Below are 27,205 nucleotides of genomic sequence, written 5' to 3'. Positions count from 1 at the left end.
CTGATTATTTACAAATGTACAGACATGAGAGGGTCTGTTTGTAAGCATGAGCTTCCTAGTTTGAAATTCCACCAAGGCTTAATTTAACTGCATGTAAAGGAAGCAAATTGTGATAGTAAGGTTCACAGAGGAAATTCAAAAATGACCCTCAACTTCTCTTATTGTACATCTGGGACATTCTTAGCCACAGGTTGGAGAATAAGGACCAAAAAACCCCCCATAATCCCTCCAAAAAAGTGAGCACAATACACTCTGATTTTGGAAAGCCTGTCTAATCCTGTCAACACTTGTGTGAAATCACACCATTGACAGTTCTTCCTGGTGGAGGCACAGTTACCCTCAAGCCAAGAAAGTGAACTTGGTTTGAATAAGGATGGTTTAGATGTGTTTTCTTCTTGTAGTGTTAGTCTCTCTTTTCAATGCCCCGTATTAATAATCTCTTTTGTCTTTGATAAACTGGCATCTCTTTTTTTCTCCTCGTGTGAAAATAAATAAACTGAGAGAAAAGTCAGTATTTGTCAAGTATCCATTTTAACGTCCACCTTAATTAACTAAGGAAAGAACATTTATTTAAAACCAGTTTTACTCTGTATTATCCAAGAGCAGTGCCTAATAGATGATAATGGGCTCATTATGTATTTGTTGAATGAAATTTGAATGAACCACATAGTTCATATGTCAGTGTTTGCAGGTGAGGTGATTAAGTGAAGGTTACAGGTATGGGCTTTGGAATCACTCATGGTCAAGGCTGGGCTTTTTCACTCATTAGCTTCATGACTTTCTGGGATGCAATCTTCTTGTCTATGAATATTGTTTACTATACAGGGGTACTGTGAGCATGAGAGGCAGAAATACACTGAAATATTTAGCATAGGGCCAGTAAAGGGTATGTACTCAACTTTGGGTTTGATTATCATTTCCAGTGCATGACTATTAGACCACCAGAACCTGAGCTCCCGAAAGGCAGTGAATGGATATAACTTTTCAAACTTTCGTCTCTGCCCCAGCCCAGAACACAGAATCTGGTACCTGGTAACCAGCACTAAGTATAGGTGTGTTGAACTAGTACATATGTGTACGCATTGCCTTCAGGGTAGCCCAATAACTGAATGACTGAAACCAGTGCCTCATTCATTCATGGACTTCGGATGAGTCAGTTCTGTGCATACAACAAATAAAGTATATGGAAAATTCTGGGCCATGGCTACTGACCAAATCTTAACCAAATGTTTAGCAAATGGAGTGAGTCAGGCATGGGAGTGGGATTGCCTGTATTGTATCCCACTTCCATTTCTGGAAAAGCAACTCTTCTATAGATGCCACTTTCTCAAGACACAGTTTGGAGTTCAACATCTACATTCAAAATACTAGTTTATATCCATCTATCTATTTTATTCAGTTTATAAAAGTAGTAACATCACATTTGAAAAATAGGGGGAAAGGAATAAATTATCCAGGGTCTCCAAACCCAAATATTGCTACTGTAATCATGTCTGTTCTACTCTCTGTGTTTGGTTAAATGATGCCCTTGGTCTCTAGGAAGCTGGTATCTCAACACCCTCACCTCTGAAGTAAGGCTTGAAAAATTTGTTCTATAAATACATTTGAAAAGTACTTTGAAATTCTTGCAGAGGAGTGATTTACTGTGATAAAGGCAATTCCTATTACATATCAATCACACTATCAAGTTCTTGCCTAGTCCTAGGCCTAATCAAATCACTTTTACATTTCTCTTTTTAAAATTTCTGTCATTTTGGGGTAACACTTCATCTCTGTAGTGGAAAGAAGTAAAGGGAAAATGTGGATAAGCATAAAGCAAGAAGGGGAGGTGAGAGGGAAGAAGAGGCAACAGTTGAATGTGGGAACGCTCTGGGCTTGCTGTTGGAGGATGTGGATGTTACTTCTGCTCCATTGACAGATGTGCAATTCTGCGTAAAATCACTCAGTCTCTCTGGGCTTTTTTTCTCATACGCAAAGTTGGGGAGGAGGTGTCAGTGAAGGAGTTTCACTAGATGATTTTTAAGTGCACTTCGCTTTTATCACTCTACGGTAAGGGGTCCACAAACTGCAGCCTGCAAGCCAAACCATATTGGCATCTGTTTCTGGACACCTGCGAGGTAACAATAACTTTTACACTTTTAAATAGTTGAAAAAAAAATCAAGGGAACAATATATTGTGAAAATTCTCTGAAATTTTCATGTGAGTTTTATTGGAACACTGCCACAGTCGTTTGTTTACATATTACCTATGGCCTATTTCATGCCAAGAGGGCAGAGTTGAGTAGTTGCCAGAGACCTCATGGCCCACAAAACCAAAAATATTAGCTGTCTAGCCCTTTACAGAAAAAGTTTGCCTACACCTGCTCCATATATATATATATAGCATGCCTGCTTATTTTGGGTTGACCCGTCTCTTTTATACGAGGTGTGTGCTCATCAGGTATTTTTCATAGTGTTATGATTATAATGCGTTATCCCATATACTGTTCAGCTTTCTAAGAGGAGGGACTCTGTTTTGCTCACCATTGGAATCCTAGCGCCTTACACAGTGCTGGTATATAGCAGGTGCTCAGTATTTGTTGTTAAATAAACATTCTAACACCAGTGCCAAGCCAGTCATTTCAAAACTCCAAAAGGGATTTTTCATCTAGTACAGACTAAACTGTCTATTTCAGTGATTTCAATTTTTTTTAAATTTTTAAAAACTTTTTTTTTCCGACCAAAATCCTCCCTGCACTAAACTCCCACCGAATTTTAGATAGGAAATGAAGGGAGAATTTTTGTAAAAATTGGAATCCTTTTTCTTCCTAAATAAAAAATACATTTAAAATACTGGTAAAATTGAAATGGCCTCAGCTTTTTACAACCGTTGCGCCACGTTTTAAAAATGACGATTATTGGAGTCCAAGGCATGGTTGCCATAGCATTTTGCATAATTTAAGCACAGCAGCAAAAGATACCGGTATGCGTGCCGAGCAAAATGAGTGTGCGAGGAAAAAAAGTAAAATTTTGCGTTCTGTGCGATATGTCGAACGTGAACGTATTGCACGTTGTGTTGCAGATTTACTACAGCTGAGTCATTTCGGGACACGAGTGTGTGCTTCCAGGAAAAAACGAGAGGAAGGAGCCAGGCTGAGGGTCTCGCCGGGTTCCCCCACGCACTTCCAGCAGCAGACAGCGGTATTCCGCGGCGGTCGGCGGCGTGGTCAAAAAAAAAAAAAAAAGGCGCCGCGGCCCCTTTAAGAGCCACAGCACCTTCTCCAAGATACCATCTTGCACCAGGAGTTCACTTAAGCTCTCTACCTACCTTGCTAAATCCCTCCTCCTTCACTGGGTACGACCGGCGGGCGGGGCGGACGAGCTTTTTCATTGGCTTTGCGCGCACGGCCCCTCTGTCTCCTATTGGTTCCCGCCTCCGTCACTCGACGCTGTCTCCCGCCCTTTGTGCCGTCGTGCTACGTTGAGTGAGGGCTCTTGGGTTAGTTCCTGTTAGGCCCCGGCCGGGGGAGTAGGTTGAAGTGCCCTGAGATGCCCGGTGGGCTGGGGCACTGAGAGCTGTGAAGAAGGCGTGAGGAGGCGGCGAGGGGCGACCCGCGGCCGGCCCGAACGGGAGCGGCGGCAGAGCCCGCCTTCCCTGCACCATGCTTATAGAGGATGTGGATGCCCTCAAGTCCTGGCTGGCCAAGTTATTGGAGCCGATGTGAGTGAGGCAGGCTGGGCCGGGGCTGGCGAACGTGGGCGTTGGGGGCCCGCGGGGGTGTGGGGGGAGGGGAAACGGCGTGGGGGAGGGCGGAGCGGAGGGGCCGCGGTCGGGAGGTCCCGACGATGTCTTCTCTGTAGTACTATCACCATCGTGAGGGTGGGGGGGAGGGAGAGCAAGGGGCGTAGAGGCGGTGTGGCTGGGGGGCCGGGGGAGGGGAGGAGGGCGGGGAGGACTGCGAGGGTTTTTTAAATGTAAATATTGGGGTGCTCAAAGGGGCAGAAGGAAGTGAGGGAATTTAAAACATTGCTTTTTGAGAACTGAGGGAGAAAGCGGGGCTGTCGAGGGATTTTAAAATTTGAATATCGGGCTCTTGAAGGGAGTATCAGGATACCAAGGGCTTTACAAATAATATTATTCCGGGACTAAAAGATCTAGAAGCAGAGTATCGAGGACCTTTTGAAAACATGAGGGGAGAAAGGGAGAGTAGAGACATTGAGAGATGTGTAGCTATTACTGAGCTCTAAAGGTTCAAGAATATTGAATTAAGGTAGGGTAGTTGAAAGGGATTTGTGGGCATCGAAGTGTTTTAGGAATTATTGGGAACCTGATAAGCCTATTGAGGGATGTTATTATTGAGGAGTTGATAGTGCCAGGAGAGCTGATGATTTTTAACTACCATTAGGGGTTGGGAAAATTGAGATTTTTGTAAGTTTGATTGGGGGTTGAAAGGACTACCCTGGTATCTAATATTACTGGGGGACGGGCTGGGAGGGGTATACCGGCAGCTTCTAGGGATTTTTGGATACAGGTATTGGAGTGATAAAAGGGGGGGGGGTAGTAGGAAGAATGAGTTTTGTAAGTCCTGAGAGGGCAACTGAAGATATTGGGGTGTAGGATTATCGGTGCGGGGCTTGTTTTTTAAAAAATATTTTGGGTAGTGTTGTGGAAATATTGCTGGGACCCTTGAAAGGAATAGCGGCGGTATGAACTTTTGGTTGGTTTTGTAATCATTTTCAAGGGGCAAGGTTGTGAAGTTCTTACTTGGGACACTGGGGCACAGGTAGTCTCTGAAACACATCTCCATGAGCAAAGAGGGAAAGCTGGAGGGAGGGTTGGAGAGAGGTGCTAGCTCACCCTCTGGGGAAGGAAGGCATGGGAAGGGATCATTTGCTGCCCCCTTGTCATTTCTCCTTCTTATTTATCCTCCTAGTGGAGGGGAGGGCTTTCTGGCTGAAAGGAAAGGGGTAGATGAAGAGAAGGGCAGGCTTTGATTCATTAGATCAGATCACTTTAGTGGAAAAATTGAATTTTTGCAGAGGCAGAAAGAAGGGGTAGTTGGGGAGGTGTGGAGGTATGGTGAAGTTGGGGCTGTTGGGAGACAGCTACTTACTTCCCTGTTTGTCTATTTCCTTGTCCTCCTGAGAAACCCTGTTAACTAACTTTTGTTGTTTTGCCATTTTGGTTTCTTGGGTTGGGATGGTAACACCTAGGAAGACTCATCTGTAGTCCAGTGTGTCAGCCTTGTGAAAGAAGTAGGATGGGAAAGGGAGACAGCATTAGGAGCATTTTGATGTCTGAAATGATATTTATTTGCTTTCTGAGGACGAGGAGTGTGTGAGTAGAGCACAGGTATGAATAAATGTACACTAAGGGCCTCTGAGTTTTACATTAGTGATGGTCTGATTAAAGTGAAAGGGACTTCTGGACACCCTTGTAAGTTTTATAGAAGAATACGGGCCTCTTGAGTGTGCATCATACTTTCCCTACACACAGTAACAAGTTTGGAGCACAAAGATGGCAATGAAGGTGGGAAATCATGAAGTAGATTTAGTGAAATTGACCATATATGGAAGAGGCTAGAAATAGAAGAAGGTCTATTAGAATATTCTTTACCTTTGTGTTTTTAGTTTTTTGGTAGAGATCCTTTTGAAAGTATTAAATGTGTACTTTATGTTTTGGGTAGAAGGTGACAAGTTTTAACATTATAGTTAATTGCTATTTTTTTTTTTTAAGTTCCCTGAAATGTTTTGGTCTGGGTAATGTTTTTTGGTTTCTTTCTTAATGTCAGAATTTAGTTTGGGTGGGAACTTAAACCTCCTAAGGGTGTTTTCACTAGGGTTTTTTTTGACTATTTACACTGATTTTTTCATAGATATTCTGTAATTTTCATGGGTAAAAATTATCTTTCGAAATGATTATTTCTGTTTAGTTTCCCCATTTGTTTTGGGTTATATGTTCAACTTAAAGCTCACATCATGCATCTTTTCTTTTAAGAAAAATTTTGTTACTTTTTTAGGGTTAGAAAAGATCTAAAGCCACTGCTTAAACTTTAATAATACAAATGATTCTCCTAGAACCACAAAATTAAAATACTTATTTTTAACTCATATAAGTAATGATTTTGGATGAAGGTGTTAATAAGAAATAGTAAATGCAAATGCTGAGGTTACGTATATTTTCATTCTTAGTATGTTGTCATGGGAGATTATTTTTTGTTTAGACATTCTAAAATGTAATAAATGATATGCTGAAGTGGGTTGTATTTGTAAATTTACTTTTTGCATATTCCAGATTCAAGAAAGTTTTCATAGGAGATTGGCATGTTGCTACAACATAGCATTTCAGAGCAGTTGTTAGGCTTTCATATAATGTAGTTGCAGTGGATATGTTGGAATCATACTGTAGCTGTGTACATCATTTCCTATTGCACTTTCTTATTTAGCTTAATTTGAAGTTAACTCAATTTAGGGAGTTCCCTGGCGGTCAGGTGGTTAGGATTCTGAGCTTTCACTGCCATGGGCCCGGCTTCAATCCCTGTTCTGGGAACTAAGATCCTGCAAGCCACACGGGTGGCCAAAAAAAAAGTTAACTAAATTTATAAAAGTTTTTGATTTTTAGGGATTTTTAAGCATGGTCCACCTTGTCATAGTGAAACGAAGGCACGTAACAGGATATTACTAAGCCAGTCCAGTTTGTATGTGATTATTCCCTGTAGACAAATAAGAAATCTCATGCTGTTAGAGCTTATCTGTTTCCTTCCACTCCTTTTGTAGGTGTGGGACATGTCTGTTACTTTACTAGAGGAAAATCAGAAGGAGGGAGGCTAGAAGAAATGACTCCTTAACTGGCTGTGAGAAACCCAGTACCATTTTTGTTGGCAGTGCAGTAAAGGGGAGAGAAACCATCTCAGTCAAGGAGTTTGTCTCTTCCTACCACTGCATGAACAGACTGAACTCACAGATCTTCTTTGGGGTCCTCATCCTTCTTCACTTTCAAAACCTCCTAGGTATCCTAGTTATAGAGACTGTGTAGGGATTATGCTTAAGTAGGACATGTTGGGTTTCTTTTTATTAGAAATAACTGCTCATTTTAAGTATTTGGACTCCTTAAAGGTAAGGGTCTAAGTAAACCTCGGGGATAAATCAATCACTAGAGAAATTTCTACAAGTTTAGAAAATGTTTAGGCAAGCATTTTTCAACAACAAAGATGCATTTCTACCAAAAATGCTGCCTTTAATGAGGAATGTTTTAAGTTTTTTATATTACATATATTAAATACGTACAAATACATCTAATTTACTGCTGCTTGTTAGGCTTATTGTAAAAATTTGTCTTGTGATGGTCATTTTGTAATGTATAGAAATATTGAATCACTATGTTGTACACCAGGAACTAACATAAGTGTTGTAGGTCAATTTTACTTCAAAAACAAACAAACTCATACAAAAAGAGATCAGATTTGCGGTTACCAGAGGTGGGGGGTGGCGGGAGGGGAATTGAAGATAGTCAAAAGGCACAAACTTCCAGGTATAAGATGTATAAGTACTAGGGAAGTGAAGCATGACTAATATAATTAATACTGCTGTGTTACTTATGAAAGTTGAGAGTAAATCCTCACTTCCATCACAAGGAAAAAATGTGTATTTTTTCTTTTATTTTGTGTCTATATGAGATGATGGATGTTCACTAAATTTATTGTGGCCATCATTTCATGTATGTAAATCAAATCATTAATGCTGTACACTTCAGATGTATATAGTTCTGTATGTCAATTATATCCCAATAAAACTGGAAGAAAAAAAGCTATGAATAACAAAAATTTGTCCTGATAATATGTTGGTTTTTTTTTTTTTTTTTTTTTTTTGTGGTACACGGGCCTCTCACCGCTGTGGCCTCTCCCCGTTGTGGCCTCTCCCGCTGTGGAGCACAGGCTCCGGACGCGCAGGCCCAGCGGCCATGGCCCACGGGCCCAGCCGCTGCGCGGCATGTGGGATCTTCCCGAACCGGGGCACGAACCCGTGTCCCCTGCATCGGCAGACGGACTCGCAACCACTGCGCCACCAGGGAAGCCCCCTGATAATATGTTTAAAAAGAGTGATAGGGTTTGTAATACTTTTTGGACAGCTGTATCCATCTATTTATCTATCATCTATCTATTTTAGTAGAGCATCATTATGTGACTTAGGACATTTAGCTTCTAGTTCTATATGTGATTCACTGTTTGACTTTGGAGAGATTGTCTAACCTTCCTATATTAAACAGAGTTAATTACTTTAACCTTTTACCTACCTCACAAATATGATATGAGTATTATGATGCAGACTCTAAAAAGTGCTTTGTGTACCTCAGAATCATTAAATATAAATGAAATTTTATGGGTTTTGAAATGTGAAAATATGTTGAACTCTTTTTGCAAAAATATTTTACTTACTAATGTTAAGCGCTGCTGCCTCTTACAAAGTAATCAGTCTAGTGCATGACAGGGTTAGATTCTCTACAGGCCCTATAGGTAGGGACAAGAATTGCAAGTGAAAGGACTTGGTGTGCAGTTTCTGTGAGTTCAGATCTTTGTAAAAAAAAATGCACCAGGAGATGGACTGTTTCATTTCTGAGTATGATGGAAAAGGCAGCAATAATGTTCAGTGAGGTCATTTTATGACTCGGTGGTCAGTGGGTGTATACTTGGGTTGAACTCTAAAGTTTACATGCTGCTTATAGGTTTGCAGTCCTTATCAAGTTAACTCTGACTAGTAATCTCTGCAGTTGCTCAAATGAGAAGAAAAATCACCATGTAGCAGCTGTTACATCACATCTCCCTGATAAATAAACTACAAGGGTAAAATGAGTATTTTGTAAATATGTTCTTAAGATCAAAAAGTAGTGATAATTTTCTGAAATGTATGTAGTGGCTTTATAGAATCGGTGTGCCTCTAAAGTCCTGTGGGACTTGTTTAAGGAGACTGTTCACTGTTTCACAGAAAGACTTATTTTGACCGGAAGACTTCTTGGCAAGTTATAGTATACTAAGTTAGGAAGGTATTTGTTCTTATGTCCTTTGGTCCACCTCCTAAATATTTCTGACTTCATTCTCCCTGGCCCAATTGTTGTAGGCTAGAAGCCATATATTGCTTTTATAGCCTTATGTTTCCTACCACTGTCTTGTCTCATCCTCTCACAGTGTTGTTACTTCATTATTAATCTCTTTTTTTAAACCATTTGATATTTTGTACTATAATTATTTGTTTTCATTTCCATCTCTTAGCCTTGTGACTGCAGGGCAATGTCTGTCTTGCTCAAAGTAATTCCATTACCCAGCAAGATGCTTGGCATTTTGTTAAGACTCGGTAAACGTTTAAATGAATCAATATCCTCATATGTATATTTAGGTTGGTCACAATTAGAAAAGTAAGATTTTGTTTTAGTAGTCTAATTTTCTGGGTGTGCTTAGCTGGGGGCTACTGCACTAGGAGCCATAGCCCAAGTATCACAATGAGATATAACTGAGAGCCATATATTTTCCCCTCCAGATAAATCTAGGGATATTTTCTTCTACATCATATTCATTTATGAAAGCCCCTAATTAATGAAGGGGAGTATGAAATCTTTCATTTGAAAAGAAGTAGAAGTACCAATATTTGTGTTTCTTAATATGAGTTAACAGGTTCTTAGAAATTAATAGTTATTTATTCACTTATACTCTGATAAAATCAACTCAGATTTTACTTACTTTTCCAGTACTTTCTTATCAAAGGAATATTCTGAACATAGATCTCAGTGTCAGACTTCCTGTTTTTCTACTTTTTTGTAAGTAGAAATAAAAGCATTGCGTTACAGAAAATGTAGACGGGACAGAAGAGGATAAAATTATTTGTATATATTTATTTCTAGTTTCTCTTCTGTGTATGAACTTTCATGTAGCTGTAATTAGGCTCAAATGTAAACTTAAAAAAAATTTTTTTTATTTTTGGCTGCATCGGGTCTTTGCTGTGGCACGTGGGCTCTTCGTTGTGGTGCACGGGCTTGTCTCTAGTTGTGGTGCGCAGGCTCCAGGGCACATGGGCTCTCTAGTTGAGGTGCGCGAGCTCAGTAGTTGTGGTGCGCGGGCTTAGTTGCCCTGCGGCATGTGGGATCTTAGTTCCCTGACCAGGGATTGAACTCGCATCCCCTGCGTTGGAAGGCGGATTCCTTACCACTGGACTACCAGGGAAGTCCCTCAAATGTAAAATTTTTTATCTTGATTTCTCCAGTTGACGTTAGCATTTTAATATTTGTGTATTGTTTCTGTAACCATCACTTTGGATGCCTAATGTTTCATAAACAACAATAAGAGTGGTTACTTTGACTTTACTTTTTCTGTTAAAAATAATGCTGTTTTTATATAATACATGTATATGTATTTAGTGTCTCTTAGATACCCATAATATTTTCTACGTTTGGCTTTATTTCCTGAGGTTTGTTTCCCATAAGTACAACTACTAGTCAAAAGAGTATAGACTTTTTTTAAAATTAATTAATTAATTTCTTTATTTTTGGCTGCGTTGGGTCTTCGTTGCTGCGCGCGGGCTTTCTCTGGTTGCGGCGAGCGGGCACTTCTCTTGTTTCGGAGCATAGGCTCTCGGTGTGCAGGCTTCAGTAGTTGTGGCACGCGGGTTTAGTTCCTCCGCGGCATGTGGCATCTTCCCAGACCAGAGCTCGAACCCGTGTCCCCTGCATTGGCAGGCGGATTCTTAACCACTACACCACCAGGGAAGTCCTAAGTATGAACATTTTTAATGGTTGTTGATACACATTAGGATCAGGAGGTTTTTTTCTTGTGGCCCAGTAGCGTAGTCATTACTTGTCTCACCTCTGAAACAAAAATCACACTGAGGTAGAACTTAAAACAGCTCACATTCAGAAACATGTAGATTTTTCTGAAAATGGATGAGGCTTATGTAGCCTTGGCTTTTTCCTAAAGTAGTTAGTGGTGTTTCTTGGCTTGGGACTTAAGGTAAGGGAGAACCTTTACTCTTTGTTCTTCAAATTGGGTATATGTCTAAATCTGTAAAGCTGAGGTGCTAGCTCAGTGGATGTGTCAGTACCTGCAATGGAGATTTCATTTAGAAGGAAAAAGACAAATTTGAGGTTTTTACAGATAAGACAATTTTAGGACAATATTTCTGTTCACTTCCCCTAATAAAAATTAATTCTAGTCAATTTTTATTTTTTGAATTAAAAGATAGATAATTGAAATGTTCTTAGGACATTATTGTGCAAGATGTGAACTTTAAGGAATCCTCATTTGTAACTTCCATTAAACTTAGGAAATTTCTTTTGTTGGTTCTTTATTTTAACTGAAATGTGATTATTGGTTGAGACTTGGAATACATTAATTTGTTGTACAGATAAATGTTAGAAAAATGTATATGCTGTGATAGATTTTACTTGCATGGAACTGCAGCTGAGTTTTAGTTCCACAGGTAAGCTGTCTGCCTGCTCTTGAATGGATCACATGATTTGTCTTTACATATTTACAGATTTAGGTATCTATAAAATGAATAATAATTGATCGATTATGCTGTTAAGGTCTTTTAAAGACTATAGTAGAATAGTAATTTTAGGTGGATATTATTACCTCTTCTAATCTCTTTGTTATAATGGAAGTCCCTTTTTGTCTAGAAACGTGTGTATTTAATTAACATAGCCATGGCTCCAGAATTTTAAAATCTCTTTCTTTCCAAAATGTATTTGTCTCTGTAGTTAAACAGAAATGAATTTCCATAAGCTTTAGTTACAAATGAAGAGCTAAAAGGTTTTAAATGCTCTTCTTGGGTACTGCTTTTTGTGTAAGAGAAGTAGGAAGTGGCCCTGCATTTGATCCTATCAAGGATCTTAATCATGCTCAGATTTTTGTGACACACTTCTGGAAGTCTTGTTGGGCTACTATTAGTATTGGTAATATAGCTGCTACTGTATTGTAATTGTCAGTTTTTAAAGATTATATGGTAAGTGGTGATGAAAGAATAAATAAGAGCAATCATAAAGGTACAGAAAATTACAGCAAAAAACTCCCTAATGTATTTAAGTTTCAACATGACTCATTATTTCAGACTGGCAATTTCCTTCACAGTGCATTTATGGATACATATTAGGAGCTGTTAAATTTAAATCGTCCCATTCCTTTGTCTGTAAACATGCTTTTGTATTTGGTGCAGAATTCTAACTATCAGTTATTAACAGTCAGTTGTTCACTCAACATTAAACAAATATTTAGAATCTGTGATCACTCTTTTTTCTTGGTGTCTAGTCTTTTTCTACTCTTTTACCTTCTTGTAAGTATTCATCTTGAGGTTTTTTTTTTTGGCTACGCACGGGCTTCCCATTGTGGTGGCTTCTCTTGGTGCAGAGCATGGGCTCTAGGGCATGCGGGCTCTAGAGCGCAGGCTCAGTAGTTGTGGTGCAGGGGCTCATTTGCTCCGCGGCATGTGGGATCCTCCCAGACCAGGGCTCAAACCCGTGTCCCCTTCATTGGCAGGCGGACTCTTAATGACTGCGCCACCAGGGAAGTCCCCCATCTTGAGTTTTAACACTATCACATCAAGAAGTATTTCATCAGAAGCAACCTAACTCTGCATTTGTTGACAAAATTGCAATTTGCTCTCTTAGAATTTGGTGCATAAATGAGCATGGATATTTAAAGAACCAGCCTTGCCTGAAACAGTGTTAATATTGACAATGAAAAAAGTCTGCTATTTTATTGGAATTATTAATTTTAAAAGTATACATTACACTAGAAAGGAAGTAAGGGTGCTGGTGCTTGTTTTTTATTTACTAATCTTATAAAGTTAATGGAAATGTGATTGATACCTTGAACTGAAACTTTAACTTTCTGATTGATGGTAGAGGCCCAAGGATTATAGAATAAGATTAGTTAGATTTGAATAGTGTATTATAGGGATATGATCACTTTGCTTGCATAATGATTTTATTTACTGTCATTCTGAATTTTTTCATTTTACCTTCACGACAACGCTGTGAAGCCACAAAGGATATGTTACTTAAATGTACATTTATGGGGAAAATAGAATATAAATATATAAGTGTGTGTATAAATATTTTTTATAACATGGAAACTTTCTATTTTATGTAATACATATAAAATGTTAAGTCTGGCAGATTGCTACTCAAGGATCATGTGGCGCCCTGGCATAGGAGATAATTTTGAATGTCAAAGTCAGGTTACTACTACTGACTAGAAAAAAAAAAAAAAGTGACGTAGACAAAGGTTATCTCTGCTGCCCTTTCACCACTTCTCTTGTCCTTTCTGTTCTCCCAGATCTTTTCTTTCTTGCTTGTAGCTGCTGAAGTGTTTGCCAATAAAATTTAAGGTGACATCCTTCTTGTGTTCTCACTTTTTATCTTAAAAAGATCCTCGAGATACTCACTGAGAAGATTAGTAGCGGAAATTGATTGCCATTTTTAGATGTTGGTGCTTGGGGTTATAGGGAATGGGGAAAGCTGTCGCATCACACTTTCCCTGCTTCTTCCTCATTGATCATGTGGAACAAATAGTTCCTGAGGATACTGATAGTGCTTCTACAGGCTGGGAGTCAAGCTGCAACTTAAGGGTCCATTGCCACTCTTTCCCTATTACCACTGAGAGCAAATAAATGTAGATTTGGTCCAAAATTCTGAGTATGATTAGAACATTGAAAATAGGAGACAAATTATTTCATAAGAATAAGCAGAAAAAAAAAACTTACTTGTACTATATATATGCTCTTTGTTAAAATAGTCGCCTTTGTTTGCAGTCACTTTTTAAAAGTTTTTGACTTAAAGCTTTCTAAAATAGGGGTGACTTCATTAATGACATCAGTGTTTGAAAAAAAATGTTTAAAAATTTTTGTTTTCTCTTTGTTTAACTAGATGTGATGCTGACCCATCAGCCTTAGCCAACTATGTTGTAGCACTGGTCAAGAAGGACAAACCTGAGAAAGAACTGAAAGCCTTTTGTGCCGATCAACTTGACGTATTTTTACAAAAAGGTAATTATTATAGGCCTTCAACCAAGTATTTAAGTAAAGATTTTAAATTTAAAACTTCCTGATAAAATCTTGAAGATAAAGCTTGAAAGGAAGGAAATTGGTCAGGGTCCTTTAAATACTTGAATATACCTATTCATGCTTAATTATTTATTGTGTATTTTGGCAAAACTTTTTTTCCCTTTCCTTCTCTGCTTCTCTCCTATATTGAGGCAGTGGTAACTCAAATGCTTTTTAGGTGAATGAATCCCTTGCAGCTTGTGGTAGAGCCTGGTTGATGGTTGAGGGGTAGCAATTTAAGGATAATGAAGTTGCTTATTCTTACTGTTTATTAGGACAATGAAGGTATCTGTTTTTCTTCTTCTTGGCTGGGGCTTCTTGATATCCAAGAAGAAATGGGCATGATCCTCCTCTTCTTGTGTCTTTAACTTCATCATCTTATCAAAGTCTTGGCCATAGTCTGCAGAGCTTACTAGGGGCCTCCCTGCTGCTTCTCTGACCTCATCTCCTACCATTCCCCCTCACTTTTTCTATTGTAGCCCCATTGACCACCTTGCTGTTTTTTCAGCATGGCAGACATGTTCCCAGCTCAGGGCTTTTGAACACTGTTTACCCTTGCTTGAAACATGGTTTCTTATGGTTTCTGGTCTCTTCTCAAATGTCATCTTCTCGAGTGGTTTCCCCTGAGCATCCTGTATACAATATAGTATACCCCATACCCCTAATCACTCTCTCCTCTTCCCAGCCTTGCTTTATTTATTTATTTTTTCATGGCACTTGTTACTCCCTGTCATGTTATATGTTTATTTGCCTGTTTATCTGTGTGTATCTCTTTCCCCACCTCCCCTTTGTCTTTCCATTTGTTGAGATTGGTGACTCAGAACCTACAGGCTTGGCATGTAGAAGATACTCAGTAAATATTGTTGAATGAACAAACAGGAATGTGGATAATTCATACTTACTAGTTGATCCAGCTGTTGGTAATGAGACGATACCCTTTAACGCAAATATTTACTGAGAAAGAAAAGATAGTAAATATGGCTTCTCAGTCTAAAACACAGGATTACATATTTTTGGGGGCATTTTTAAGGCTTTTTATACAAAATAAATCTAATACAGGATTCTTCCAGTACCGATGAGTATTTCCTTTTCTAAATGTATTAATTTATATTACTTAGTTTTAATTAAAGATAGTCATGATATGTCTTTTAAATTACAAAAGTAGTACATGTTTTAAAAAATGCTTTAGAAATACAGAAGCATATGAAGAAGGTCTGATCATGAAGGCTTTTGAATGGTCTGATTAATTTGTTTTAAAGTTATGTGTAACAAGAGCTCACAATTTTATAATCATGGAAAATGCTTACTGTACAAATTAATAGCATAAAAAAGTTTATGAAAAGATGCTTTTCTGAAGAAAAATTAATTTGACATTTTAGAAATAGCTATTTATGTAAAATGTGTAATAGTTGCAGTGTAAGCAGAGTCTGTGTTGTACTTCTGATATGCTCTTTAGCTGTTCCTGAGGGGTAGGACCAATGAAAGTGATTTAACTTTGGTTTGAATAACATAATATAAATATTTTGACATTTAATTTGTAATAAATTCATCTGTTTCTCCCCATTCAATTAGTCTGAAGAGTTACAAAATAGAGCATCCCTTAAGTAAAACACAAAATGATATTTTCATATCACTTCTCATATCAAAGTTTATTTTTCAACTGAGTTAAAAATATTTTTAATTAAATTTTTGAGTAGGCAGTACATTTAGTCTAACAATGTAATGGGATGCCATGAAAAGTCTCTCTCACCTCATCTGCTCCCTTCCCACCTCCAGTGCACAACTTTGTCATTTTTATGTCCTTTCAGGGTTTTTTTTAATGCAAATATAAATAGATAAAATATTTAATCTTATATCTTTGAGAGTTGATATTATCAGTACGCATTCTTTTTATAGCCACTCTGTGTTCTGTTCAGCTGTCATATAATTTATTAAATAGTCTCTTATTCATGGACATTTGGGTTGTATCCAATCTTTTACATACTCAAACAAGCAATCTTGCATATAAATCATTCTGTACATGTGCAAGTATGTTCAAAGGGTTTTAAAACCCAGAAGAGGGGTTCTCCCCCATAAGGGTTAGGCTCATTTTTAGTTCCACCAGCAGTGTATGAGATGTCCCACTTTCCTCAGCTTTGCCAGTAGTGTTGTCAAACTTTTGGTGTTTGTTTGTGTAACACTTACATATTATTTCTTCTCCTAGAGACTTCAGGTTTTGTGGATAAACTATTTGAAAGTCTCTATACTAAGAACTACCTTCCACCTTTGGAACCAGTTAAGCCTGAGCCAAAACCACCAGTCCAAGAAAAAGAAGAAGTTAAAGAAGAGGTAATGCAGAGTTTTCTTTTGCTTGTGGGCACTTCTTAGATCTTATTACCAGTATCATTCTTAGCTGGTAGTTGGCCTCTTTAGAACTCCCTTGATGGAAGTTTCTGGGTTTTGGGCATGGTGCAGATTCTTTATCAGGGCTTCTTAGTTCCTTGGACTTGAGGAGTTGGGAGAATTTCAGATAGCTTGTTTAGTGTTACAAGAAATATTTTAGTAATATTGAGGAGTTCAGGGAAATCTTTTCCAGTGACTTTTAGGAAAAGAAAACTTGGTTAAAAATAGGCTTGACTACCTCAATGAGAAGCACCGCAACAAAGAGTAGCCCCCGCTCAATGCAAGTAGAGAAAGCCTGCACAGCAACAAAGACCCAACGCAGCCAAAAAAAAAATAAAATTTTTTTTAAAAAATAGGCTTGACTGAAAGTAAAGTATTAATGAAACCTCAAGAGAAATCATTACATCATTTTCATGTGAAGAGAAACCATTTCTTCTTTTTTAACCATATAGTTTTTTTTAGTTAATGGAATTATAAACATCACTTTCAACATAGGAAGGAAAAGGAAAATAAATGTTTTTACAGTGTTGAAGTATAAAAACATGATTTAGATGGTAGTCTAATTGTTTGAACCAAGGAGGAAATTTTACAGAGTTCATTTGTAATTCTTTTTATATATAGATATCATAGTATTTAGTATTACATGATGAGAATATGGGCTCCAAAATTAGGCTGTATGAATTAAAATAGTGGCTTTAAAATAAGTTATTCTTTGTTTCATTTTCACATCAGCAAAATGATGATCATAGTAGTACTTATCTCATTGAGGATTAAATGAGATTTATACACCACCCCCCACCCCGCACCCTAGTCCAGTGCCTGGCACATAAATGTTGGTTATTATATAGAAGTATTTCCCAACTTTTGTTTTTATTATAATTATTTAATAAACTTTTTATTTGGGAATAATTTTAAACTTACAGAAAAATTACAAGAATAGTACCCAAAACACCTGTTTGTCATCTACCTGGATTCAACTATTGAAGATTTGCCCTGTTTGCTCTCTTTATATATCCTCACCCAGAACTGTTTTTTTCTGAATCATTTGGGGGTAAGTCAGATACATCATGACCCTTGATCCCCAAATACTCTGTGTATTTCATAAGAATAAGGATATTCTCTTACATAGCTTTAGTACCGTTATCAGTTTCAGTAACTTTAACATCAATAAAAGACTTTAAAATTTTTATTTATTTATTTACTTGGCTGCACTGGGTCTTAGTTGCGGCATGCAGGATCTTTATTGTGGCTTGCGGGATCTTTTGGTTGTGGCATGCAAACTCTTAGTTGTGGCATCCAGGATCTAGTTCCCTGACCAGGAATTGAACCCAGGCCTCCTGCATTGGGAGCATGGAGTCTTAGCTACTGGACCACTAGGGAAGTCCCCTAACATCGATAAAACACTTTAATCTACTGTCTTTTTTCCAGTTTTGTCAATCGACCCAACAGTGTCCCTTTTTTATAGCATGTTTTTTTTTTTCTCTCCAGTACAGGATTCATTCTGAAGATCACATGTTGCATTTAGTTGTCATTTCTGATACATTTTTATCCTCATTTTTTTTTTTTTCTTATGGCTACACCATGCAACATGCGGGATCTTAGTTTCCCTGACCAGGGATCAGACCCATGCCCCCTGCAGTGGAAGCGCAGAGGCTTATCCACTGGACCACCAGGGAAGTCTCTTTGATACAGTTTTAAATGCTAGCTTGATTGAACTGATCCAACATTAAAACAAATGTAGCTATACTTAAGATCACTTGAGATTACTGCCACTTTTGTTTTTGGCTCATGCTCTCTAGTTGTCTCACAAAGTCTTTTTAAAATAAAAGGGGCATGCAGCTAGAGATTATCATACTAAGTGAAGTTAGTCAGAAAGAGAGACAAGTACCGTATGATATCACTTATATGTGGAATCTAAAACATGGCACAAATGAACCTATCTATGAAACAGCAACAGCATCATGGATATGAGAACAGACTGGTGGTTGCAAAGGGGGAGGGAGCTGGGGGTGGTGGATTGGGAGGTTGGGGTTAGCAGGTGTAAGCTTTTATATATAGAATGGATAAACAACAAGGCCCTACCATATAGCACAGGGAATTATACTCAGTATCCTATTATAAACCATAACGGAAAAGAATATTAAAAAAAAGAATGTATATATATATATATATATATATGTATGTATAACTGAGTCACTTTGCTATGCAGCAGTAATTAACACAACATTATAAATCAACTATACATCAATTAAAAAGGGGGGGGCTCCCAGTATGTTTCTTCAAGTAATGGAAATAGGAAGAAACTTTACTTCCATACTTGATAGTGTGTAATTTTTGGTTTAAAGTATAGGTTAGGGAATTCCTGGCTCCCCAGTGGTTAGGACTCTGCGCTTTCACTGCCGAGGGTGCGGGTTCAATCCCTGGTCAGGGAACTTAAAAAAAGGTATACGTTAAATCTTTTTATAATAAGTTAAAATTTTTGCAGCGTATGTCCTTTTATACAGTCATTAAAGGTCGGTGGATTGGAAGTGTCTGTTTGAAAGACAGCTCATTTGAATATGAGGAAAATTGCATTATTTTGAGTTTTGAAAGAACAGTTTAAAAACCAAATTGTTGCACTATTTCATTTTGTATCTTTGTAGTAAATTCTAATTTTGAAAATTATGAAAAATGGATTTCAGCTTCTGTATATGTATAACTACCCCAAATGATGCTGTCTGGCATTTTCCCCATTTTCTAAGCTTTTATACATAACTTAATTGTTATTACTAACGAATAATAGTTTGTAGAATAGTGTGTAAATATAATAGTTTATAGTAATTGGCAGATAACATTGAGGGAAGGGGATTTGAGGTAGCACTGCCTTTGGCTAATTATCTCTTTTTCTGGTCTGTGCTCAGTTGGTACAGTTGCTCTGAGCACGGGAGCAAATCTGAGGACTAGCTGTTTTAACTTTCTTCCTTGGTCCCCAGCTACACGGTACCATCAGTTTTACAATAAAACTATTGGTCACACAGGGAACCAGGTGAGAGAATTTGGATCATTGGCACAACTCATCCTGGGGCTGGAAAAACACTTGGTATATATGTGCCATGATTTATGAAGCACAGTGTGTTCTATCTGCATTTGGAAAATTATTTCTCATTTTGTTGTGGTTATAATTAATTAGCTGTCATCAAACCCTTTACCCTGTCTCTCTGAGTTCATGAACGTGCAAAAGAATAATCATGAAAATAGTGGATCTTTGATATTATAATTCCTTATTCACACTATATCACAATCATCTGAAACGTTAGAAGGCAGTTTTTCTTAGACCCACTACATGGATTTATGACTGGAAATATGAGAGCCTCTGGCACAGTTTTTCCCCTGTTTGGTTTTTCTGAAAGTACCTTTATTTCACTTAATTAAACAAAAAACAACCCTGTTTTAGAGACTTTTCAGTACACACCAAAAGGAGACAGAATAGTTTAATGAATTCCCAGTATTCATCACCCCAGCAGCTCATCAATCCAGGGCCAATCCTGCCTCAACCACATACCTGTTTAGTATACTTTTATATCTAAAATGGTCCAGTGGAATGGAGGCTTTCAGACTTGTATAGCCCTGATAGACGAAGATAATAAATAATTAAAACGTCTTAAATATGTGTGTAATGATCAAACTTCTAAAAGAAGATGTGAGGTAGAAGAATTTAAGTCAGGTGGACAACATAGAAGAAAAACTTTTAAAATTAGCATGTTTGGTCATAATCTGATTCTATAAAGAAATTTACTTTTCATATTCTTAGAATACTAGGCTCAAAGTGGGTAAGAGGTTTTGGAGTATGAAGTCTTTACATATACTTCATATTAGTTCAAGAAAAATATGACAGTTTAGTGCCGTGTAACTCATTTCAGAGTAAAAGTTTTAAATAATTGTGGAAAAACATATCCTTACTACAGGAAGTTCTAGAAATTTTATTTAAAATAGAAAAGAATACAGATTATTTTTGTTTAACTTATATAAAAAGTTTTTATTATGAAAATGCTTGAAAGAAGGCAAAATATAATGAGTCCTCATGAAGCCCTCATTTCATCTTCAATAATTATAGATCCATGGGCAGTCTTTTTCTGTACCTTCAACCACTTTCCATCCTTTTAAATTATTTTTAAACAAATTCCTGACATCATATTATTTCATCTGTAAATAGTTAGCAGGCATCTCTAAAAGGTTATATTTTTAAAGCCCCCAAGTATTCTCTTTTTTTTTTAATTTATTATTTTTATTTTATTTATTTTTGGCTGGGTTGGGTCTTTGTTGCTGCGCGTGGGCTTTCTCTAGTTGTGTCGAGTGGGGGCTACTCTTCATAGTGCACGGGCTTCTCATTGCGGTGGCTTCTCTTGTTGCGGAGCATGGGCTCTAGGCATGCAAGCTGCAGTAGTTGTGGCACGCAGGCTCAGTAGTTGTGGCACGCAGGCTCAGTAGTTGTGGCTCTTGGGCTCTAGAGTGCAGGCTCAGTAGTTGTGGTGCACGAGCCCTTAGTTGCTCTGCGGCATGTGGGATCTTCCTGGACCAGGGCTCGAACCCATCTCCCCTATATTGGCAGGCGGATTCTTAACCACTGCTCCACCAGGGAAGCCCAAGTATTCTTATCATGTATAAAAATAACAGTAACTCCTTAATATCATCAGATACTTAGTGTTTAAATTTCTGTTTGTTCATAACTGTCCATTTTTTCCCCATTTGTTTGAATCAAGATCTAAATCAACTTTGTTGAACAGCCTTTTTTTTTTTTTTAATTCCCTCTTTCTCATTCTCTCTCACTTCCCTCTCCCCAGGGTTACTACTACTTTTATTTCTAATACCATGTACTCCTGTTTTTTTCATTTTATGTTACAAGAATCACATAGACTTTTTTTTTCATCTGTACAAATCAAGCATTTTATTTAGTTATATAACAAGGGAGCACTCCTTTATTCTCCACCATGCTTGAGATTTAAAATCATGTTTGGTAGTGTACTGCAGGATGCTAAATAAGACTTCACCCATATTGCTTTGGATTTCTTGATATCTTTTTATGTTTTCCATCACCCATTAGAACGATTAGTTTAGCTTCCGTAACCTAAACTTGACACTTCCTGGATGTAGAAGTCATACAGTCCTTTGTCTAGCTTCCTTGTTAGCTCATTATTTTATGAGATTCATCCATATTGTGCATGCCCTTTGACTTTTTTTACACAGCTTATTGAGGTGTAATTCACCAACTTTACAAGTCACCTATTTAAAATGTACAAATGTGATGATTTTTATTGTATTCAGAGTTGTGCAGCCGTCTCCACAATCCATTTTAGAACATTTTCATCCTCCAAAAAAGAAACCCCATACTCATTGTCATCACCTTCCCAGTGCTTCCCTTCCTAGCCCCCACCCCAGGCAACCACTAATCTATTTTCAGTCTCTATGGATTTGCTTATTCTGGACATTTCATAAAAATGGAATTATACAGTATGTAGTCTTTTGTAACTGGCTTCTTCCACTTAGCATAATGCTTTCAAGATTCCTCCAGGTTGTAGCACGTATCAGTACTTCTCTTTTTTTTTATGGATGAATAGTACCCCATTTTATGAATATATCACATTTTCTTTATCCAGTCATCAGTTGATGGATATTTGGATTAATAGGCAAATGGTTAATACTTTTTGCCTATCATAAATAATGCTGCTGTGAACATTCATGCACAGGTTTTTGTTTCGTTTTGTTTTTATTTCTCGGCTCCTTTAACTATTTAAGAATAGTTTTTCCTATTAGAAAAACTAATTAGAAAGTAGTTTAGAAAATTAGTTTCCGGGACTTCCCTTGTGGCGCAGTGGTTAAGAATCCGCCTGCCAATCAGGGGACACGGGTTCGATCCCTGGTCTGGGAAGATCCCACATGCTGCCGAGCAACTAAGCCCGTGCGCCACAACTACTGAAGCCCGCGTGCCTAGAGCCTGTGCTCTGCAACAAGAGAAGCCACCGCAATGAGAAGCCTGCGCACCACAACGAAGAGTAGCTCCCGCTCGCCATAACTAAAGAAATCCTGCGTGCAGCAACGAAGACCCAACGCAGCCAAAAAATTTAAAAAAAAACAAAAAATAACGAAAACTAGTTTCCTAAAATTAGAAAAATTCAGAGTGAATTAATACGTGTCCATCAAAAAAACATTAGAAAATACAGAACAGCAAAAAGAAGGAAAAAGTTCTCCAAGTTGATGTCTTTTAAGTCTCTTTATATCTTTAAATTCCCCCCTTCATACTTACCTATATATCTACCTCTCTTCTTCCTTTCTTCACCCTCTTTTTTTCCTTAAATTTTGTTTTGTCGAAGAAACTCAGTCATTTGTCTTACAGAGTTTTGACTCTGGATTTTGCTGATTGCATCCTCTATATTTCCTGTAAATTGGTAGAAAGAATGATTTTTAAATATAGTCTAATAATTGTAGAGTGTTTTTGTCAGCACCATATGGTTGCCATATTGTGGCTGCCATTTTATGTTGCCTGAGTTTTACTAAATTCTTATCTTCTGTTCCATTCATTCACTTGCTTATTTGTGTATTTTTAAGTGAGCTTCTCCATTAGATGGGCATTTGTTTACCTCTTCCAAATGTCTTTATTTCATTTCTCTCTGGTAAAGGCCATATATTTGTTTTGAGATTAACTTCTGTTTAAAAACTATAATAGAATCACTAGTTCTCTATTTCTGGTCAATCTTGACTGTTAAGTTTTAAAAGAAGCCTTAACATTTCCAGTAATTCCAATACCATTTTTCCATAATTCACATGAAATACTTAGTTTTATAGCAGTGGTTAACTTAACCATTTGTTCCCAAAACCTTTTGTGTGAAATAAATCTGAAGTTCTCAAATGAATTAATGTGTGAATATATTTTGTAATTAGGAAAACACACACCATTTTACTGTATGATACTTAGAAATAGAGCTTTGCTATTTTTACTGTTTCAGTTTAAAGAGTGAGTTGCTGTTTTCCTCCTATTCTCTACCTTAAGTTAGCATTTAAAAATTAACATATTGCTATTAAGGTAATTTCAGCATCTTTTTTACTTCTTCCTGTTGACCAGCTTTTGGGGATGTGATTTGACTTCAGTATTTCAGTATATTTGTGCCCTCTCGTGTGCCGGACCGGAAAGATTATCAGGTGGATGTGTTTTATAATTTATAGAAGGACTCTTCTTGTTTCTAATGAATATTTTCATGTAGGTATTTCAGGAGCCAGCAGAGGAAGAACGAGATGGCAGAAAAAAGAAATACCCTAGTCCCCAGAAGACTCGTTCAGAATCTAGTGAACGAAGGTTTGTGTTTATTTTTAATTAGGAAGACATTGATAACTCACTTTTCAGTTACCTTAGAAGGGCATTAAAGGGGTTTTTAACACATGCTCTACTCCTCTCTCTACGCTGATTAAAGAAGGAAAATGTTTTTCCTTCCATTCCCTCTGTTTTTTGTCTTTGTCATATTTTCTGTTCCTTTTATAAACAGTCTTCATTATGTGCTTTCCCCAAGAGCTCAGGGGTGGGAGCAATCTCCTTAGAGAATATTAATGAAATGTTCCATTTTGTTAGGGGTGCTCAGTATTAAAATCATCTGTAGCATTTTCTGTTACAAGTAGTGCCGTTTATATGTTGAATCATCAGTCTACCATCAAAAAATTAGTCTTTGTTTAGGAAAACTTTGTTTTGAGCCTTTTGTCTTTTCCAGTTTTAAATATGTTTCTTCTCTTACCCCTCCCCATACTTTGGATTCACCTCTTTTTTTCATTTCTCCCCACCCAGTGTACTTGAAGGGAATGTGTTTTTCTTTTTATATAATGGATTAGAGGAATTATGTGGTGGTTTTATGGCTTTCTGGAAAAGTATAGAAGCTATGAATTTTGGTGAATCAAGGAGGATATTTCATACTACTGATTTGTTTTCAGACTTGGTTTCTATAGCACACATATGGCTTTCATATCTGCGTATTATAGGACACGTGAGAAAAAAAGAGACGATGGCAAGTGGAGAGACTATGACCGGTACTATGAGCGGACTGAATTGTACCGTGAGAAGTATGACTGGAGAAGAGGCAGGAGTAAGAGCCGGAGTAAGAGCCGAGGCCTGAGTCGAAGTCGGAGTCGAAGCCGGGGGCGCAGCAAAGACCGGGATCCCAATAGGAATGTTGGTGAGTCCGTGAGGCTTCCCCAAAAAACTCCGTAGTTGCTTATCTTCCTATATCACAAGGGTGCCAGAGTGTCCCTTAAAAGTAAATGTACCTTTAATATGTTTGAACAATGTAAAATCTGGAATTGTCTCAAAAAACTTGATTTTTGTTACAAAGACAAGGCTCTGTTCTCAGGTTGGAGTCAAAGGAGTTTGACTGAAAAGAAGCTATCCATAAGTGTATCATAGTATGTGAGTAGACTTAAGTCATGTTGTATAATTGAAACAAATGTCCTTTAGTCAACAAAGCTGTTACTGGAGGAAGAGGGTTGCCTGCTCCCCTACCCCCACGCCCAACTGAAAATAATTGATTTGCTTTAAGGTTGCTTAGAGTATTTAAAAAGAAAGAAATTTAAGTAGATTACTGGGATCCCAACCACTGATGTCCCAGGATAGCAGTTTGAAGTCAATTCTTTTTGTTTTTGTTTTTTTTTGCGGTACGCGGGCCTCTCACTGTTGTGGCCTCTCCCGTTGCGGAGCACAGGCTCCGGACGCGCAGGCTCAGCGGCCATGGCTCACGGGTCCAGCCGCTCTGCGACATGTGGGATCTTCCCGGACCGGCGGGGCACGAACCCGTGTCCCCTGCATCGGCAGGCGGACTCTCAACCACTGCGCCACCAGGGAAGCCCGGCAGACTCCTTTAATTTAACAACAGAATGGCAAACCACCTTCATGGGAAGAAACCTATCCGTCTAAAGACCGGCAACCATAGTTGGTAGTGAGGCAAATTTCTTTTTTTTTTTTTTTTTTTGTGGTACGCGGGCCTCTCACTGTTGTGGCCTCTCCCGCTGTGCAGCACAGGCTCCAGACGCGCAGGCTCAGCGGCCCTGGCTCATGAGCCCAGCCGCTCTGCGGCACATGGGATCCTCCTGGACCGGGGCATGAACCCGCATCCCCTGCATCGGCAGGCGGACTCTCAACCACTGCGCCACCAGGGAAGCCCTGGAAGTCAATTCTTGGATAGCATTCTTATTAAATATCAGTAGAGAAGCAGGTCTTTCTTCATTTTGTGTTGATGTTGATGTTATAAAAGATGATTTTATAGAAGTTACTGGTCGAGATATGTCACACTGTTGATGTTCCTGGTTTTAGGATATATTAATAATGAGAGCACTTTGAAATATGGACAGCTCAGTAAGTTTACTTCAGTATTCTCATCTTCCTTTTTCTGTGAGAAAATAAACGTAGTTTAAGAACATAGACTTCTGATCTTATTTGTTTCTTGTTTTTATTTTGTCTCTGAAGCAGAACATAGGGAAAGATCAAAGTTTAAGAGTGAGAGGAATGACTTGGAGAGTTCCTATGTGTCTGTGTCTGCACCACCTCCAAACTCTTCTGAGCAGTATTCCTCTGGGGCACAGTCTATTCCCAGCACTGTTACTGTGATCGCACCTGCGCACCACTCTGAAAACACAACGGAGAGTTGGTCTAATTACTATAATAATCATAGCTCTTCCAATTCTTTTGGTCGAAATCCTCCACCAAAGAGGCGATGCAGAGATTATGATGGTAAAAGTTCTCTTCTATATTGTACCCAAAAGTATTAGTAAACAAATGTTGCTAGTAGTGCATACCTTTTCATTACAGTCTGGATTTTATTAAAAGGGATGAATGAGGAGGAGAATCTCTTTTGGCGTGTGCTTCTTTACTTGTTGGGTGTAATAGTTTGGCTCTTGTTAACAGAATGTTTAAATTTTACCCTTTAGTTTGTTTTTTGTTGTTCTTGTTACTTCAAACACTATAAGTATACCACAAACTTTGATAGACACTAGGAATTTTAATTTTTTGGTGTGGTGTTTGTCCCTGGGAATTTGTTAATAAGCATGTATAACCTACTTACAATTTTAACTTGCTAACTTTCCATTTGAATGAATGGATCAAGCTGTGTGTGTGTGTGTGTGTGTGTGTGTGCATTTATTTTAATTGTTTATTATGGAAATATTTAAATATTTACAGAAGTTGACAAAAATAATATAGTTAACCCTAGTGTATCCATGATCTCACGTCAACTCATGGGCAATCTTGTTTTTGTGTATACTTCCACCACGTCTCCCTGGCCTGTATTATTTGAAGCAAATGACAGACATCATAACATTTTTTCTCTAAATATAGAATGTATATATTTTTACATTTTATTTATTTTAAGTAGGGAATAGAATCACATGATTCAAGCATTAAATCACTCTCACCCTGGTCTTCCAGCCACAAAGATCTCCTTCCCAAGGACAGTTTAATGCTGTCAATTTCTTGTGTCTTTCCAAACATAGTCTTTGCATGTGTACATAAACAAAAACATATATTTCCCCCACTTTCTTTTTTACATAAATGCTAGTATACTACATACTATTCATACTTCATTCATACCATGCATAATGTTTTTTTCACGTAGCAATATTTTCTGGAGTCATCCTGTGTTAATATATAAAGAGCTTCCTCAGTATTTTTTACACTTCTTAGTATTCTGTATGTACAAAAATGTGTTTAAACCTGTTTCTTTTTGATGGCACTTTTGAGGTGTTTCAAATATTT

General features: G+C 37.9%; 1 protein-coding gene across 4 annotated transcripts in view; it reads left to right on the top strand.

The window, feature by feature from the left end:
* Positions 1–3,609: 3,609 nt before the first annotated feature.
* LOC307051570 (RNA-binding protein 27) overlaps positions 3,610–27,205 on the top strand; it is a 65,049-nt gene continuing 41,453 nt past the window's right edge. For all 4 annotated transcript variants that reach the window (XM_079701998.1, XM_079701996.1, XM_079701997.1 and 1 more), the window contains exons 1-6: positions 3,610–3,700; positions 13,889–14,007; positions 16,268–16,392; positions 23,682–23,773; positions 24,445–24,638; positions 25,925–26,185. In XM_079701998.1, coding sequence (XP_079558124.1) covers positions 3,642–3,700; positions 13,889–14,007; positions 16,268–16,392; positions 23,682–23,773; positions 24,445–24,638; positions 25,925–26,185 — 850 coding nt within the window. In that variant the 5' untranslated portion in view covers positions 3,610–3,641. The remainder of the gene's footprint in view (positions 3,701–13,888; positions 14,008–16,267; positions 16,393–23,681; positions 23,774–24,444; positions 24,639–25,924; positions 26,186–27,205) is intronic.

Source organism: Hyperoodon ampullatus, assembly GCF_949752795.1.
Source record: "Hyperoodon ampullatus genome assembly, chromosome: 4".
In the NCBI taxonomy this organism is placed as follows: domain Eukaryota; kingdom Metazoa; phylum Chordata; class Mammalia; order Artiodactyla; family Ziphiidae; genus Hyperoodon; species Hyperoodon ampullatus.
The sequence above is the reverse complement of the archived record's forward strand: the minus strand, read 5'-3'. Positions and strand labels throughout refer to the sequence as shown.